Here is a 14,816-nt window from a genome sequence, read left to right on the forward strand (position 1 = left end):
TTTTTTTTCTTATCCTGGGATTTATTTACCTTCTATAGCTGTCACTGGAGCTGAGGGCCAGCTCCAGCTCTGAGGCCGCAGCTGGCTGAAAGCGGGTATCTGGGGTTTGTTTGGCCTCTATAATTGAAACATTATTGCTGTCCTGCTCACTCCAGCTCTGAGGCCACTGAAAGCCGGTATCTGGGGTTTGTTTAGCTTCTATAATTGAAACATTGTTGCTTCCGGAGCTCAGAGCCAGGCTGCGGCAGGCGGGGAACCTTGTCTTCCTCCATCACTGGAGCAAGAAAGCCTTATGTTCCCTTCAGTTGCATGGCTGCCAGCCGCCATCTTTGTTGGCAGTTAATTTGCATATCCTGCTGATTAGCCAATGGGAAGTGTAGTGGAGGTATGGTCCATTACCATGTTTGTCTATTATTAGATAGGATTGGTAACTCTTGTTACCTATATCTGTTCATTGTAACTCAGATTTTTTCAGTGAATAGATGTGATTCCGTAGTTTTATTTGTTGATTTTTAAAGAATATTATAGAAAGTTAAACTGAATGCCCAGCCTTCTGTGAAAAACAAAAAGTGACTTCTAAGGTATTGGCCACTAGTGAACTTCATTAATTTTCTCTTGGTGCTAAAATATGTTTTAGTAAATTAATGCCATATTGCACCATTGCCATCATATAGGTTTAGGGAATTTAAAGTAGTTTTCATTTATGCCTAAATGCCTAGGTAATAGCTTTTACATTGTGAGGCAGCATGTTTAAAATACAAGCAGCAATGCTAATTGAAATGTATTTAGCAGACGCTATTAAACTAAATGCTTAGTTTGTAGTAGGTTCTTGAAATAATAAATCTTGACTGGTATTGAGAAGTTATGATTAAATAATATGAATTTTTTAAGTTTATGCACTTTGGAGATGAAAATATATTCAGATTACCTGGAGCAACTGAGATGATAACATTCTTTAATTGCATATTTTAAATTAGGTAATTTTAATGAGTTTTTAGATACTTATTTCCTTCTTATCTTCCTCTGCCTCATCCTCCACCACCTCTTTCTTGTTTCATTCTTCTTCCTTTATTCTTCCATCTCTCTTCTATTCCTTGAATAATTTGACTTATAATAGAATGGGAAATTAAAATCAAATGAATTGTGAGGAGCGCCAGAGTGATGATTTGGGGAGGGGGAGCTATTAAAAAATAAAGTGAACAAAACCAGTAATGGACAATTTCTGCAAAAATAGTATTGTTAAATAATATTTAAGAAAGTAGGTTGGTTTGGATATCTATGTGTTTTAGACCAAGAATGAATAGATTAGAGAACAATTCATGCCCTAAGCAGTGTGGTTCAGCGGTTAGAGTGTTGGGCCACAGACTGAAGGGTCCAGGTTCCATTCTGGTCAAGGGCACCTACCTTGGGCAGGGCGCATGCTGGAGGCAATAAATTGATGTGTGTCTCTCACATCACTGTTTCTATCTCTTGGTCTACCTCCCTCCCTTCTACTCTCTCTAAAAATCAATGGGAAAAAAATATCCTTGGGTACAGATTAGCAAAAACAAAAAAAACAAAAAAGAAATCATTTCATACCAGAGAAGAAGATACAAAGAGGAGAATTAGAATAAAAAGAAACCATAAAGTGGAATAGTATGAAATTGGTAGCAATCAGAATACAACGCAATTGATCATTTTCTTCAACCATCATCAAAAAGTTTGCAATAGCCTGGCCGGTGTGGGTAAGTGGTTGAGCCTAGACCTATGAACCAGGAGATCAGGTTTTGATTCCCGGTCAGGGCACATGACCAGGTTGTGGGCTTGATCCCCAGTAGGGGGCATTCAGAAGGCAGCTGATCAATGATTCTCTCATCTTTGATGTTTCTATCTCCCTCTCGCTTCCTCTCTGAAATCATTCAAAAAATATATTTTAAAAAGAAGTTTACAATAGAGTAAAAGAATGATGTAATATGGAATTGTCAAACTTATTTTTGCTGTATTATGTTTTGTATCACTTTACACACATGTATATCACTCTATGAAGGAATATACCCTCAATTATATATCATGTAATGAAGAGGCTTTCAAAAAATGTAAAGAATAACTTAATAGTAATTCCCAAGTGCATACTGTATATCTTTGCTTTGGTATATTCATACATACACACATATATGAAGCAACATTTAATGAAATATATGTGATGAGCTCAATTTTATTCCATTTTATTAATTTTTTTAATAAAAATTTGGTTTTAATACATTATATTAATTTTAAAATAATGAAAAACAGTGGTGTACTAAAAGAGGATTTGGGAGTTATAAATACAGTTTAGTCACATAGTACAAAGTTGGCATTTAGTAATGCAAGTTTTATTGTAAAGGGATATATGATTTATTCTGACTGTATATAATTAACATAGTACCCCTCCTCTTTCTTTCATATTATTCCTATTGATAATGTTTCTCTTAATGAACAACCTACATGTTGTTTGAATGCAGGCTTTATTACTTCTGAAAAGGAAACCACATCTGTGGAGTTCCAGAATGTTGTTATAATAAACAATATTTTAAACATTGTGTAGCTATTTAGGGAGAGGAACTAATGAGCTTTCTTAAGCCACATCATTATTTGTGTAAATGTTAATGTATATTATTACATAATATAAGAATAATTCATGTTTTATGTTATGTAATATATAATAGTACATAAATTAAGCTTATTAATCTAAATGAAGGATGTACATATTGTAAGGAAATATAGTTACAGTGTATCAAGTGCAAAATAATTTATATTTTGTTTGATATAAATTAATGGAAAGAATATTTGTTATAAAGAATTTAGCAATGAAAATAATAATTAAAGATATTCATAACAAACATTTGGACTAACCTAACATTTCAAAAATTGTCAAATAGAATTAAAATATTTTTATGATTAAAATACAACACCAATTCTCTCTCTATTGAAAAAACATGTTCCAAAGTCAAATAAAATATACACAAATAAAACTTATTCTGATGACATGTAAGGAAGGTTTGGATCATAAACGAATGTATGTGTGTGTAGGTGTGTATCTTATTTTATTTAAGTTAATTTTCATAACTAAAATCGTCTAGCTATGGGTTGTAGTTATGTAGTCAGCCTTATAAACAAGCTAGATATTAACCATGGATTCTTAGAAAATTAGAGATGGAGTCAGAGGGACTGATAGATCAAATTTAAAAGTGTTTTAAAAGAATTATTAAAAATATTACTTTTCTCATCAGCTAAAATAGAAAGGATTGCTTCATTGGTACTGCTCTGTTAAATTGATGGATTATAATATTTGAAAAGGATGTGTGCTGTCATTCCTCTTCCCCTGATGGTAGTTTTTTTGTGGTGTTTTTGTGTGTGTGTGTGTGTGTTTGTGTGTGTGTGTGTGTTTGTGTGTGTGTGTGTGTGTTTGTTTTTGTTTTGTTTTTTGCAATAATAAGTTCCTTCTAAATGACTTAACATAAATGTCTTACTATTGCATGTCAAATACAGAGTATAAATTATAGAAATTGGTCATGTCTAATTTATATAAGTTGAATAAAAATGTCAATATAATGTTTTAAAATCTAAAATTTGCCAACAATTTTTATGTAGAGTACTAGAATCCCACCTTAAAATAATAATTTGTGTTCCTGCCAAAGTTTCAAAAGGACTGTTCTGAAACTCACGTGTAGGTCAGCTTCATAGGAGGATCATTTGAAAAATACTGATGCCTTAATTTGATTTCAGAATTAGAGTATGCTGGAGTCAGTCCAAGGCATCAGTAAGTCTAATACAGACAAAGTCTAAAATAATCGATATACATAAAGAGCCAGGAGCTATCACAACTGAACAGACAACCGAACAGACGACCAAACAGGCTGAGTGGTGCGACAAGGCCGTCAGGGGGGTTAGCGAGGGATGACCAAACGACTGAGCAGCAGGCTCTGTGGGGCAACCAGGCCAGCAGGGGGGGCAGTGAGGGGTGATCAGGTCCACAGAGGGGGCCAGTGAGGGGCGACCAGGCTGGCAAAGGGGTGCAGTTAAGGGTGACCAAGCTGACAGGAGTTGCAGTTGGGGGTGACCAGGCCAGTGGTGGGAGCAGTTGGGGGTGACTAGGCCAGCGGTGGGAGCAGTTGGGGGTGACCAGGCCAACAGGGGGGCAGTTGGGGATGACCAGCTGGCAGGGGATGTAGTAAGGGGCGAGCAGGCCATGGGGTGGGCAATAAGGAGCAACCAGGCCGGCAGGGGGGAGTTAGGGGCAACCAGGCCAGCAGAGGGGGCCAATTGGGGGCAATCAGGCCAGCAGTCAGAGGCAGTTAGGAGGAATTTGTAGAAGTAGAATTGCTAGGTCTAGGAGACCCTTTACCCTTCCTAACACTAGTCATAGCTAACTCTCATTGAGCACTTATGACTTGTCAAGGCCTTTCTAAGAGTGCTACATACAGGGTGTCACAAAAAATGTATACACACTTTGAATGATTATAAAGTTGATGTTTATTAACATACAGTTCATTTTCAAAATTTAAAAGAATCTACAGAAATAAATAATTTATTTTGCCATGCCTGTTTTCAAACTGATGACCATTCTGATCCAGGCACTGCTGATAATGCAAAGGAATGGAATTGCAAACATCAAGAGTAATTTTGTTCAGTATTTATCAATTCATCAACTGTTGGCGTTTTTATACCACAAACTTTATCTTTTATGTATTCCCATAAAAAAAGGCTAGTGGCACTTTAGGATAAATTTTCTTTGTTTAAAGCTTAGTCTGGCTTTACCCATTATTTCAAATCAGTTAAACCTGAAAAGGAGTGAAAACGAAATGAATTGTCAGCTGTTAAATGGAAATGAAATGTGTTTTAATAAACACTGCCTTTATAATTGTTCAAAGTGTGTGTATACATTTTAGGGGCCACCCTGTATATTTGCTGAGTTCCTACCAGGTGTCAGGAATGGTTTTAAGTGTTTAACATGTATGTATATATTAAATTTCTAGAACAGTTTTATTTATAAAGAATGCAGTTTGATTATAGCTATTTTAAATCTGAGAAAAATGAGGCACATGGATGTTCAGTTCCTTGCTAAGGTTCACACAATCTTCAAATAAGCAATGGAGCCCAGGTGCAGAGCTGGAGCCATGCACTTCAGTCCTACCCTCACATACTCTTCTAAATGCCCTGCCTTCAAGGAGCACCAGAATAACTGAGGAGATAAACAGCTATAAAATAGTTAAATGTTATATTGTGTAGTGCTGTCAGCAAAGAAAATATCTTTTTAGAAAAAAAATCTATATTAAATGAAAATCCCAGTAAGATATCACCTCACACCTGTCAGATTGGCTCTCATCAATAAATCAACCAACAGTAAGGGTTGGGAAGGATGTGAAGAAAAGGGAACCCTAGTGCAGTGCTGGTGGGATGCAGATTGATGCAAACACTATGGAAAACAGTGTAGAGGTTCCTCAAACATTAAAAATAGAATTGCCTTATGACCCAGTGATTCTATTTCTGGGTATTTATCCAAAGAAACACGAAACATTAATTCCAAAAAATATAGGCACTCCTCTATTCATTGCCATGTTATTTACAATAGACAAGATATGGAAGCAACCCGAGTGCCTGCCAGTAGGTGAGTGGATATAAAGCTGTAGTACATTTACATAATGGAATACTACTCGGTCGTGAAGAGAATGAAAGCCTACCTTTTGCAGGCTCGGCCGTGAAGAGAATGAAAGCCTACCTTTTGCAGCAGCCTGGATGGAACTGGAGGGTATTATGCCAAGTGAAATAAGTCAGACAGAGACAGACAAATGCCATATGATTTCACTTGTATGTGGAATCTAAATAACAAATTAAACTAACAAACAAAGTAGAAACAGACTCATAGGTACAAAGAGCAAACTGATAGCTTGACAGAGGGGAAGGGACTTGGGGGGCTGGGTGAAAAAGGTGAAGGGATTAAGAAGTGCAAATTGGTAGTGACAAAACAGTCGCAGAGATGTAGGTTCAGCGTGGGGAATGTGGTTGGTAGGATCATAATCACTGGGCGGGCCCATCTGGATGCATGAAGCATCAGGTGGAACACTCGGTAAAGTGTATGATTTTCTCGCCACTATGCTGTACATCTTGAAACTAATACAGAATAATATTTAATGTAAACTGTAATTGGAAAAAAAATTCTATATTAGCTGAAGCAGAGGAAGAATGATTCAGTGAGTGGTGACTTATTGGTGGAGGCCTCTAGAGAGAAAATCATGGGTCCAATCTTGAATCTGGCTGTTATTATTGATTAATAGAAGGTTATCTGTTGCAGGTTATAGACATAATGGCAACATTTCTGATAAATATACTTATACCAGTCAAACACTGAGTTACAGGGAATGCTTTTGTGTTTTACTCTTTACTGCCTCCCAAGAATTTGCTAGCACTTGGTTCATACTTCATCTATGCTATGATGTTTAATTGTGCATTCAAATTGAGTACATTTACATTCTAACTTATTTTCTACATTAAAATCTCCTTCAAAGTGGGAAATGTGGCCTCATCATCTTTGCAGCCCATGCAATTCTTTGTTTATGCTATTATCATCATGAAAAATTATTTGTTGAATTTACAAACAAATGAAGCTTTTATCAGAAATGAATAAAAGGTTGTTGTAGTACTCTTACCTCTAAGCATTTTAGTGGAACAGTGAAGGGTACTTAGTTTAATGCTAGACTATGTTAAAAGACATTGCTACTGAACAAGCTAGTATATGATAAGGAACTTGAACCAGAAAAAAACTCCCACAGTCCTCACCTTTGACCTTAAAGCATTTTATCTAGAGATTCTGCCAGGAAGTGCTAGCTCCTATAGTAATTCATTAAATATCCAAACAATTGGTTAGTAATCATCCTATCTAATAGAGAGGGAATATGCTATTTGACCCACATACCATCACAAAGATGGCAGTGCCCACAGCCAATAAGGAGGGCTCCTGGACTGTGAGAAGGGGCAGGCCGGGCTGAGGGATGCCCCCTCCAGTGCATGAATTTTCATGCACTGGGCCTCTAGTCTCATAATAACAGAGAAAACTTTATTCTCAGAAAGATGTATTGTCTGACTATGTTGTAACTATTGCTTTCAAGAGCAAGGTTGTTCTTAATCAAATAGTAGAATACTGACTTTCATAGTTCCTGTTATGTTGTATTATCTTACTGAAAGTGTATTGGCTTCATTAAAAAATTTCAGATCTTAGTTTTACTTGTATTTAAGTTGTCTTTTCAGTTATTGTGCTTCAATATATTTAGAAATTCATTCTATGATATATCTTATTATAATTGTATATTTTGCATTTTGAATAAAAATTATCCTAATTGGTATGTTAGATAGCAATGCAAATAACATAATTTAAGTTTAAAAAAGATAAATTCATTTTATACTGGCTTTTCTCAACTATGTATTTTAGAATGAGATTTTATGTTTTTTTTTAGCTATAAATCACGCTTCTTTCTTACCAAAAATAATTTGACAGACCTCTATCACAAATTGATTGCTCATAATTGCTGTGGGCTCAATTGCCCTTAGTTCTTGTGCTTCTTTTTGTTAGATAAATTTTATGTTTACTGCTCATCATATTACTACTACTAACACCTTTGTTTACAGTCAGGAAATTAAAGTTTAGTGAAATCACATGTTAGAATTTTTTTACATGTTCCTACATACCCCCCAAATGGAATTGATATGGTACATTGATACTCAACTCTGTTCTATGGCCTAGTGTTTTGTTATTGAAATAAATTTATATGTTTTTATATATGCTTTTTCTGTAGTGCAAAATGAAACACCTGTGGGAAGAGTAAGGAAGCTAAAATCTCTGTGTTAAAAATACTAGGCTGCTAATAATACACATATTTATGATTTCAAAGGGTTGCTAAAAACGAATTTCCTACTGTGCAGCAACAAAAGCATTCAGTAAAGACTATTATTCTGTTACTGTCAGATCTGCATTTGACTGTTCTAAAGATTTGTTCATTTTCACTTTTTGTATTTATTTAATGGAAACCTAACAAATGTCAATAGACTTAACAACTTGAAATGCATGGCAAAAGTTCATTCCATGCTTGTTGACCCATCTTACCTCATTTTATTCTTTAGAATACAAATATTATGTTTCCACTCACCATTCTTTGTTGAAGTTCAATGAGAGCATTTAAGTGAAGTAACAATGAGAACTAGTATAAATTACTTTTTAAATCCAAAATAAAATTCATGAGCCTCACTAAAGTTCTACCACAAAGACTGTTTTTTTTTTAATATACGATGAAGATTTCTTTCCTATAAGACATTGTGTTTTGAGTGCTAATTAAGATCAAAGTTTCTTGACTGCCTGTTATTGCAACATGAAGTTTGACATATCACATTATCAAACTATCTTATCACTAACCTTTTGTCATAGACTTTATAAACAGACCAGTAAGTCTATTTTTTGCTTTACTACCCATATGAATTGGTTTTCTATTGCTACCATAAAAATTACTACAAAAACTTAAAAACAATACCTGTTTATTATCTCCCAGAGATAACAAACAGAGATCTGGGCACTGTGGGGCTCTCGGCCGGATGCTCTGTTGACAGCCTCACCGGGTGGGATTAGATTGTTATCTGGGCCAGGCTCTTGTCTGGAGACGGGAAAACCTCCTTCCAAGCTCATTCATATTGTTGCCAGAATCCGGGGCCTTTGCACTTGTAGAATGTAGGCCTGTTTCCCTGCCTCTGTCAACCAGGACCAGTCTTTGATCCTAAAGGCTGTCCCCTAAACGTCTCATGTTTCCCTCATGGTTATACCCTCCCCTGCTTCACACCTCCCTGGCCTCTCCTTCAGCAGCACCTCTCTGACACTGGTTGGAGAAATTTCTGCTCTGAATGCTGATGTGATTAGATTGAACCCACCGGGGGATGTCCAGGATAATGACTGTACTGTAAGATCTATAACCTTGGTTACATCTGCAGTGCCCATTTTGCCATATACTGATGCACATTCACGTATTCCAGAGATTAGACTATGGATATCTTTGGATATCCTCCTACACTATGTTTTAATATTGTCTTTTCCCCCTACTTTGTGCTAGGAAATTTTTCCATGCATGAAGGCAAACTTAACATTTGCCGGGGTGGGGGAGTGCAGTGTCTTTTGTATTTGGATTTTAATTATAAATTGATTAAGCTCAAAAGTCATGCATGAATGCTTGAAGTGCAAAATCTGTAAATTGTTGATTGGTTCAGGTCTTTTCATAAACCTGACATTCTTACTGATTATTTTGTAATTCAAAGGTTCACACTAACAAACCTAGCCCACAAATTACCTTCTGCCTGTTATTAGGTTTCTGTATTCCTGTTGCATCAGCTTTATCAACCTTGTTTTCATACTGTTGAAATCGACCCCTTTGAGCCACGAACCCATCTTCTGAATTTCCTAAGGTCATCTTTCACGGTTATTTGTAAAGACTCCAGATATGTCTCAATAAGTTGTGAAGATTTTAAGGGCAAAAATGTTCCATCTGTTTTTTCAGTTAAAATTAATTTTTGTGTATGCATATATCAAGAAATTTAGGTGAGAAATGAATCTGTTAATCATTTGTTTAAACCCTACTAAAAAATCATGTTTAAAAGCTCCTCTATATGAAGGTTTTTTTTTCCTGCTTTTTCAATTTAGGGAATTTATTATTGCTGGTTACTACTTATTAACTTCAAATCAATTCTGATTATAATATATTTTATTTTAACTGATAAATGTGGAAATTACAATTTAAATGTCATAGTACATATTTGGTTGTTAACTATGTATAAAATTTAATTGTGTACATATTCTTTTCAAAGTGAACTTCACATTGTAGTAAATTGAATATTTTGGCATAAGTGTGAGTATATTTTTAGCGAAATTATAACAATGTGAGTAGTTTAGTAGATCATATATATATTCACCATAGAAATCATTGTGTTTTAAGATTATGCAACTTCAATTTTGCTTGTACACATAAATTTATCTGAAAGTAATAACCCTATTAGAATCTGACTACCTTAGCTATATCTCTTTTGGGTTGTATATCCTTAATGACTATGATATTGAAACTCGAGGGAAAATATTATTAGTTTTTCTGTACCAAAATATTGTATTTGAAGGACATAAGACAGGGAAAGATTTTTCCTATCATGCAATTTATCTATTCTCTAAGGCCATGTGCTAGTACTTCTGTCTCTGATCCTCTCAAATGTGTGACTTGCTACAGTATCACCAAGGGATAATTTTTTAAAAAAGGAAATAGAAAATCAGGAGTATAGTCACAGATATGGCTCCTTTTACAAAAGAGGAAGGGGTTTGGGGGGAGTAGCACACTGCACTGTTAGTGCCGACACAGGTTTCAAAATACTATCCGTTTGAAAAGTATTTTAGGTATTTCTCCCCCACCCCTAATTACCATAATTTTATTGGTTTTCCGGGATGAAACAATGAATATCATTTTAGTGTGTGACTTGCAGAAATCCAATCTGTCTATACTTAGATCTTGTTAAAACATATCAGAAACTAAATGTGGTAAATGTATACACCAAGTCCCCTCCATACGTTGGCAAATTCAGTGTGTCTTCTGCCTCCTTCACTTAATAATTAAGGACAGAAACTAATCAAAATGTCTTACAGTTTGACTTAGCTGGAAATCATATTTAGCTATGTGTGTTATTTGAAAGAGACCTAGAGATTGGTATCGACTAGGTCTCCCACCTATTTTCAGCTAACCTATTTCCAAATGGCACACCCTGTGTTGTACACCAGCAGCTTTATAGAGTAATTAAGGGTGTCGACAATTATGGTATTCTTACCTGGGCTGCTGCATTCTATTTTTTACTAATTAGAATTAAAATACAGGGCTTTATGAATGATTTTATCTAAATTGGACAATTAGAGAGCATTTACTTAGTAGAATCTCACCTCGTGCTTAGGTGAGGCTTGTTTTCCCAGGAAGCAGCCTCTAACATCAGAGTGGGCTGAGATATGCCACGCATGCTCTGGGTAGAGAGGCAAATCACTTTAGAAACAAGTGCTTCTTCCCTGCATATAATCAGGTTTTAAAAGTGGCAAAAATAAGATTTCTTATTAGAAATTTGCTTCATTGGAAACATCAGACACACATTTATTCTGTAAGCACAGTGTGTTGAGTACTTCAGCTGCATCGCCCGAAAGCAAAAGTTGTTCCACTTAATCTTCCCTAGTTATGCTTTTGTTAGTAATCTGTGAGGAAATGGGAGTCATGCATCTTCCATGTCCTTCCCTCCCAACCGCCAAGCCGGAAAGAAGTGAAAAATGTTTTCTCTAGACATTGATACAAGAAAATATTAAAAAGGAGAAGGAGCAAAATAAAGCCAAGAGGATAAACATCAGAAGCTTGCTTAAACAGCTTTGGCCCCATATAATTGCTTTTCTGTCAGCGGGATTATTAACAAATTTGGACATCTGAAAATTAAATTAACAGCCTGAGAATATTTTACAGGATGAGATAGAGCATGATACATGGAACATAATGACCCCCCTGAAATTCAGCCCAGCCAGTGCAGCTCCTCATTTAGACACAGAAGACAACTAGTTAATCATCACTGAGCAAATTAGACAGAGCAAATTAGTTTGCTGCCTTCCACAGTCTTAGCTACCAAAAGAGAGTATATGCCACTAATTAGACTGAAAGAGCTCTAAGCATATTATTATCTATATAGAAAGAGAAGGAAAAATTATAGTTTGAACTGCTTCTTTCAAAGCTTGAGGCCTAGGTTACCTAAGTATAAATTACACGTGCAAGAGTATATACGTGTTCTCGCGCGCATATTTGAATACCAGCAGCTTTAGCATTTTCTTGCTCTTCACCAAAAGAAGTGTAAGAAAATTTTTTGCCAAGGTTAATTGGGATTCTTTGGGAATACACACACACCCATGGAACATAAAAACATTTTTTTTTTAAAAAAGTGTGATTCCTTTAGTTGAAAATTAAAGTATCGATTTCATAACTTTTTCTTGCATGATATTATAAACGTGTGATTCCTTTAGTTGAAAATTAAAGCATCGATTTCATAACTTTTTCTTGCATGATATTAAGTTATTTTTTTCTTTTATAAGCATATTACTGTTGCATGTGAAATAAATATTTGGACTTAGTTTATCACTGGAGATTAATCTGAAATCATATTTTGTAGCCTTCATTAGCATTCACTTGCTTAATTGTCATTCTCAGCCCCAGCATTTCCATTTTTCACTAACTTGAACAATGCTATCTTCTGCTGTTTGCACTTTAATTTAAATTTCTATTAAGGTTTATGAACAGTAATAAGGTCCTGGTTGAATATTCATTACCTTCTGAATGGTGAGCTGTGAAAAGGTGCTTTCTTTTACCTTAATGAAACTGGCACAGCATGGGACTGATCAGTGGTGACATTTGATTCGAGGCATCCAGTGCCTTTTCTCATTGTTTATTGACACATCTTGTCCCAACAGCTCCCTCGCAAGTGAGCGGCGTCATGAAGGAGCGGGTGCTGCAGCGCAGTGTGGAGCTTTCCTGGCAGGAGCCCGAGCATCCCAATGGAGTCATCACCGAATATGAGATCAAGTATTACGAGAAAGTAAGTACCGGGAGCAGGAGATGGACCAAAGTGTGTGTCTCCTTTCGTCCTCCTGCACTGCAGACTAAAGTTGGTCATTCTGCCAACTCTTCGGAGGTACTTCAGAATTCTTAGTTTAGTCAGTTTTGATCATTATCTCCTTGAAACTATGACTCATTATTATAATTTCTGTGTATTAAATTTCTGCTGCACAAATGAAAATATTCCTCTAGTAATATACTTGCTTATTCAGATTTTGAAATCATAATAATTAGGTGGAGCATGTTTTAGGGCCACCCAAACCACACAGCCCAATGCATTTTTGAAAAATGTTTATTTTAGGATTTCTGCTTGGACCTTTACTGATTTATTTATTTGTGTGGTTTCAGTGAGATGATGATGGCCTCAAATTATTTAGTCATTTGAAAATTAAAAATGTTTTTTTGCAGGAACTTTGCAGTATTCTCTAAATTTTAGAATCGGCTGATGATAGTCTACTTCCTTAAATTCATTGTGAAATTTATCTATGTTATGTGAATCATGTCCAAGACCACTTCTTTATACTCCTTTCTCCATGAAAAAATAGTATGGTGGAAACCCAAGTGCTGCCTCTTTAATCTCCATATTTGCTACATTTTAATAAATAGTGACATGTCTGAGCATTTGAGTGCATGTATTTCTGAGTGGTCTGGAGAGAGGGGGAGCACGGTGCCCTTGGTCACAAATTGTTATGTAGGCTCTACCTCACAGAAGGACCTGGTTCAAGGTTTGAATTGTTATTACTAATAGTTATAGTAATACTAGTAATATGTGTTACTATTGTTGACTTAAGTGAGTTAGCTGAAGTGCTATAATATACCTATAACTATTTTAACCATTTGTTTATTTAGTTGTTTATTTATTGATTATTAGTGTATATTTATTGATTTCAGGGAGGAAGGGAGAGAGAGAAACATCAATGAGCATCACTGATCAGCTGCCTCCCGCACACCGACTACTGGGGATCAAACCCACAACCCGGCACATGTCCTTGACCAGAATTGAACCTGGGACCCTTCAGTCCACAGGCCAATGCTCTATCCACCGAGCCAAACCAGCCAGGGCTATTTTAACAATTTAGACAGCATTTAAAAATAGGAACTTAAAGCTTTTGAAAAACTTGGGGGCTGATCTACTTGAATGAATACTTACTGTGCACTAGTGCATTGGCAGTGATGTTTTTCCTTTTGAAGCAAAAACAGTTTAAGATTAGTTTCAATGTTCAAATTAAGTTTACAATATTTCAACTTATTATTTCCCTTATGAATTCCTGACTCCACTGCCAAAGTTATATTTTAAATACCTCACTTTGTACCAGGGAAACATTTTTTGTCCCATCAAAAATGTGTTTCTGAGGGAATCCTTGTTTTTAATGTTGGTTTTTATGTCTGTTTTCAATGATCTCTAACAGTTATAATCCCTTCTGAAATTACATCAGATTTCAAAAGCAATAAAATACATTTTTTTAAATGTAAGTTACATGGTAAATGAAAGTGAAGTTTCTCACAGTGAAACAAGATATTTTGCAAATCCTTACTTAAATAGTTCCTTTTCTATTTTGCGTAACAGAAAGAAAATGTATGTCCATTCGCTGAACTTATAAATTAGGCAATAATTAAAAGGGAATAACTGTATTGCACTATAATGTATGTAAACACCTGATATATACATATAACACGTGTATTTATATCATTATGTCATCTAATATTAATTATGCCTTGTTTGGTTTTAGATAAATGCATATTTATAATACCAACTATCATTTTTATGAATGATTATAATGAAGACAATCACAAATCAGTTTCACTATAAATCACAAATACAGTTTGGATATACAACTATTTACACTTTTGTAAATACCAATGTAAAGAAAAATCAAACAACCACACTGACATTTTCAGATTTCAATGAGAGTTTTATTGACAGTCACAGTTGAGCACAGGAATTTATTATAGAACAAATAATAAACTCTCTAAAATTGTATATTTGGTTGAGCAGTTTTTATTACTTTTTTCATGAATAGACCATTTAGAGGCATATCAATTAAGTTTTAAATTTGTATTCATTTGCATATTATTTTGATGGAGTTTTCATATTCTTGAATTTTAAAATTTATTTTATTCTTAAGCTTATCTATAATAATAAAAGCATAATATTCT

At 35.1% G+C, this 14,816-nt stretch overlaps 1 protein-coding gene across 5 annotated transcripts in view; it reads left to right on the plus strand.

The window, feature by feature from the left end:
• Positions 1-14,816, plus strand: part of EPHA7 (EPH receptor A7) — a 169,881-nt gene that overhangs the window by 124,800 nt on the left and 30,265 nt on the right. For all 5 annotated transcript variants that reach the window (XM_006778241.2, XM_006778242.2, XM_006778243.2 and 2 more), the window contains exon 6: positions 12,515-12,639. In XM_006778241.2, the coding sequence (XP_006778304.1) occupies positions 12,515-12,639 (125 nt within the window). The remainder of the gene's footprint in view (positions 1-12,514; positions 12,640-14,816) is intronic.

The sequence above is a fragment of the Myotis davidii genome, unplaced genomic scaffold (genome assembly GCF_000327345.1).
Source record: "Myotis davidii unplaced genomic scaffold, ASM32734v1 scaffold269, whole genome shotgun sequence".
Classification (NCBI taxonomy): Eukaryota; Metazoa; Chordata; class Mammalia; order Chiroptera; family Vespertilionidae; genus Myotis; species Myotis davidii.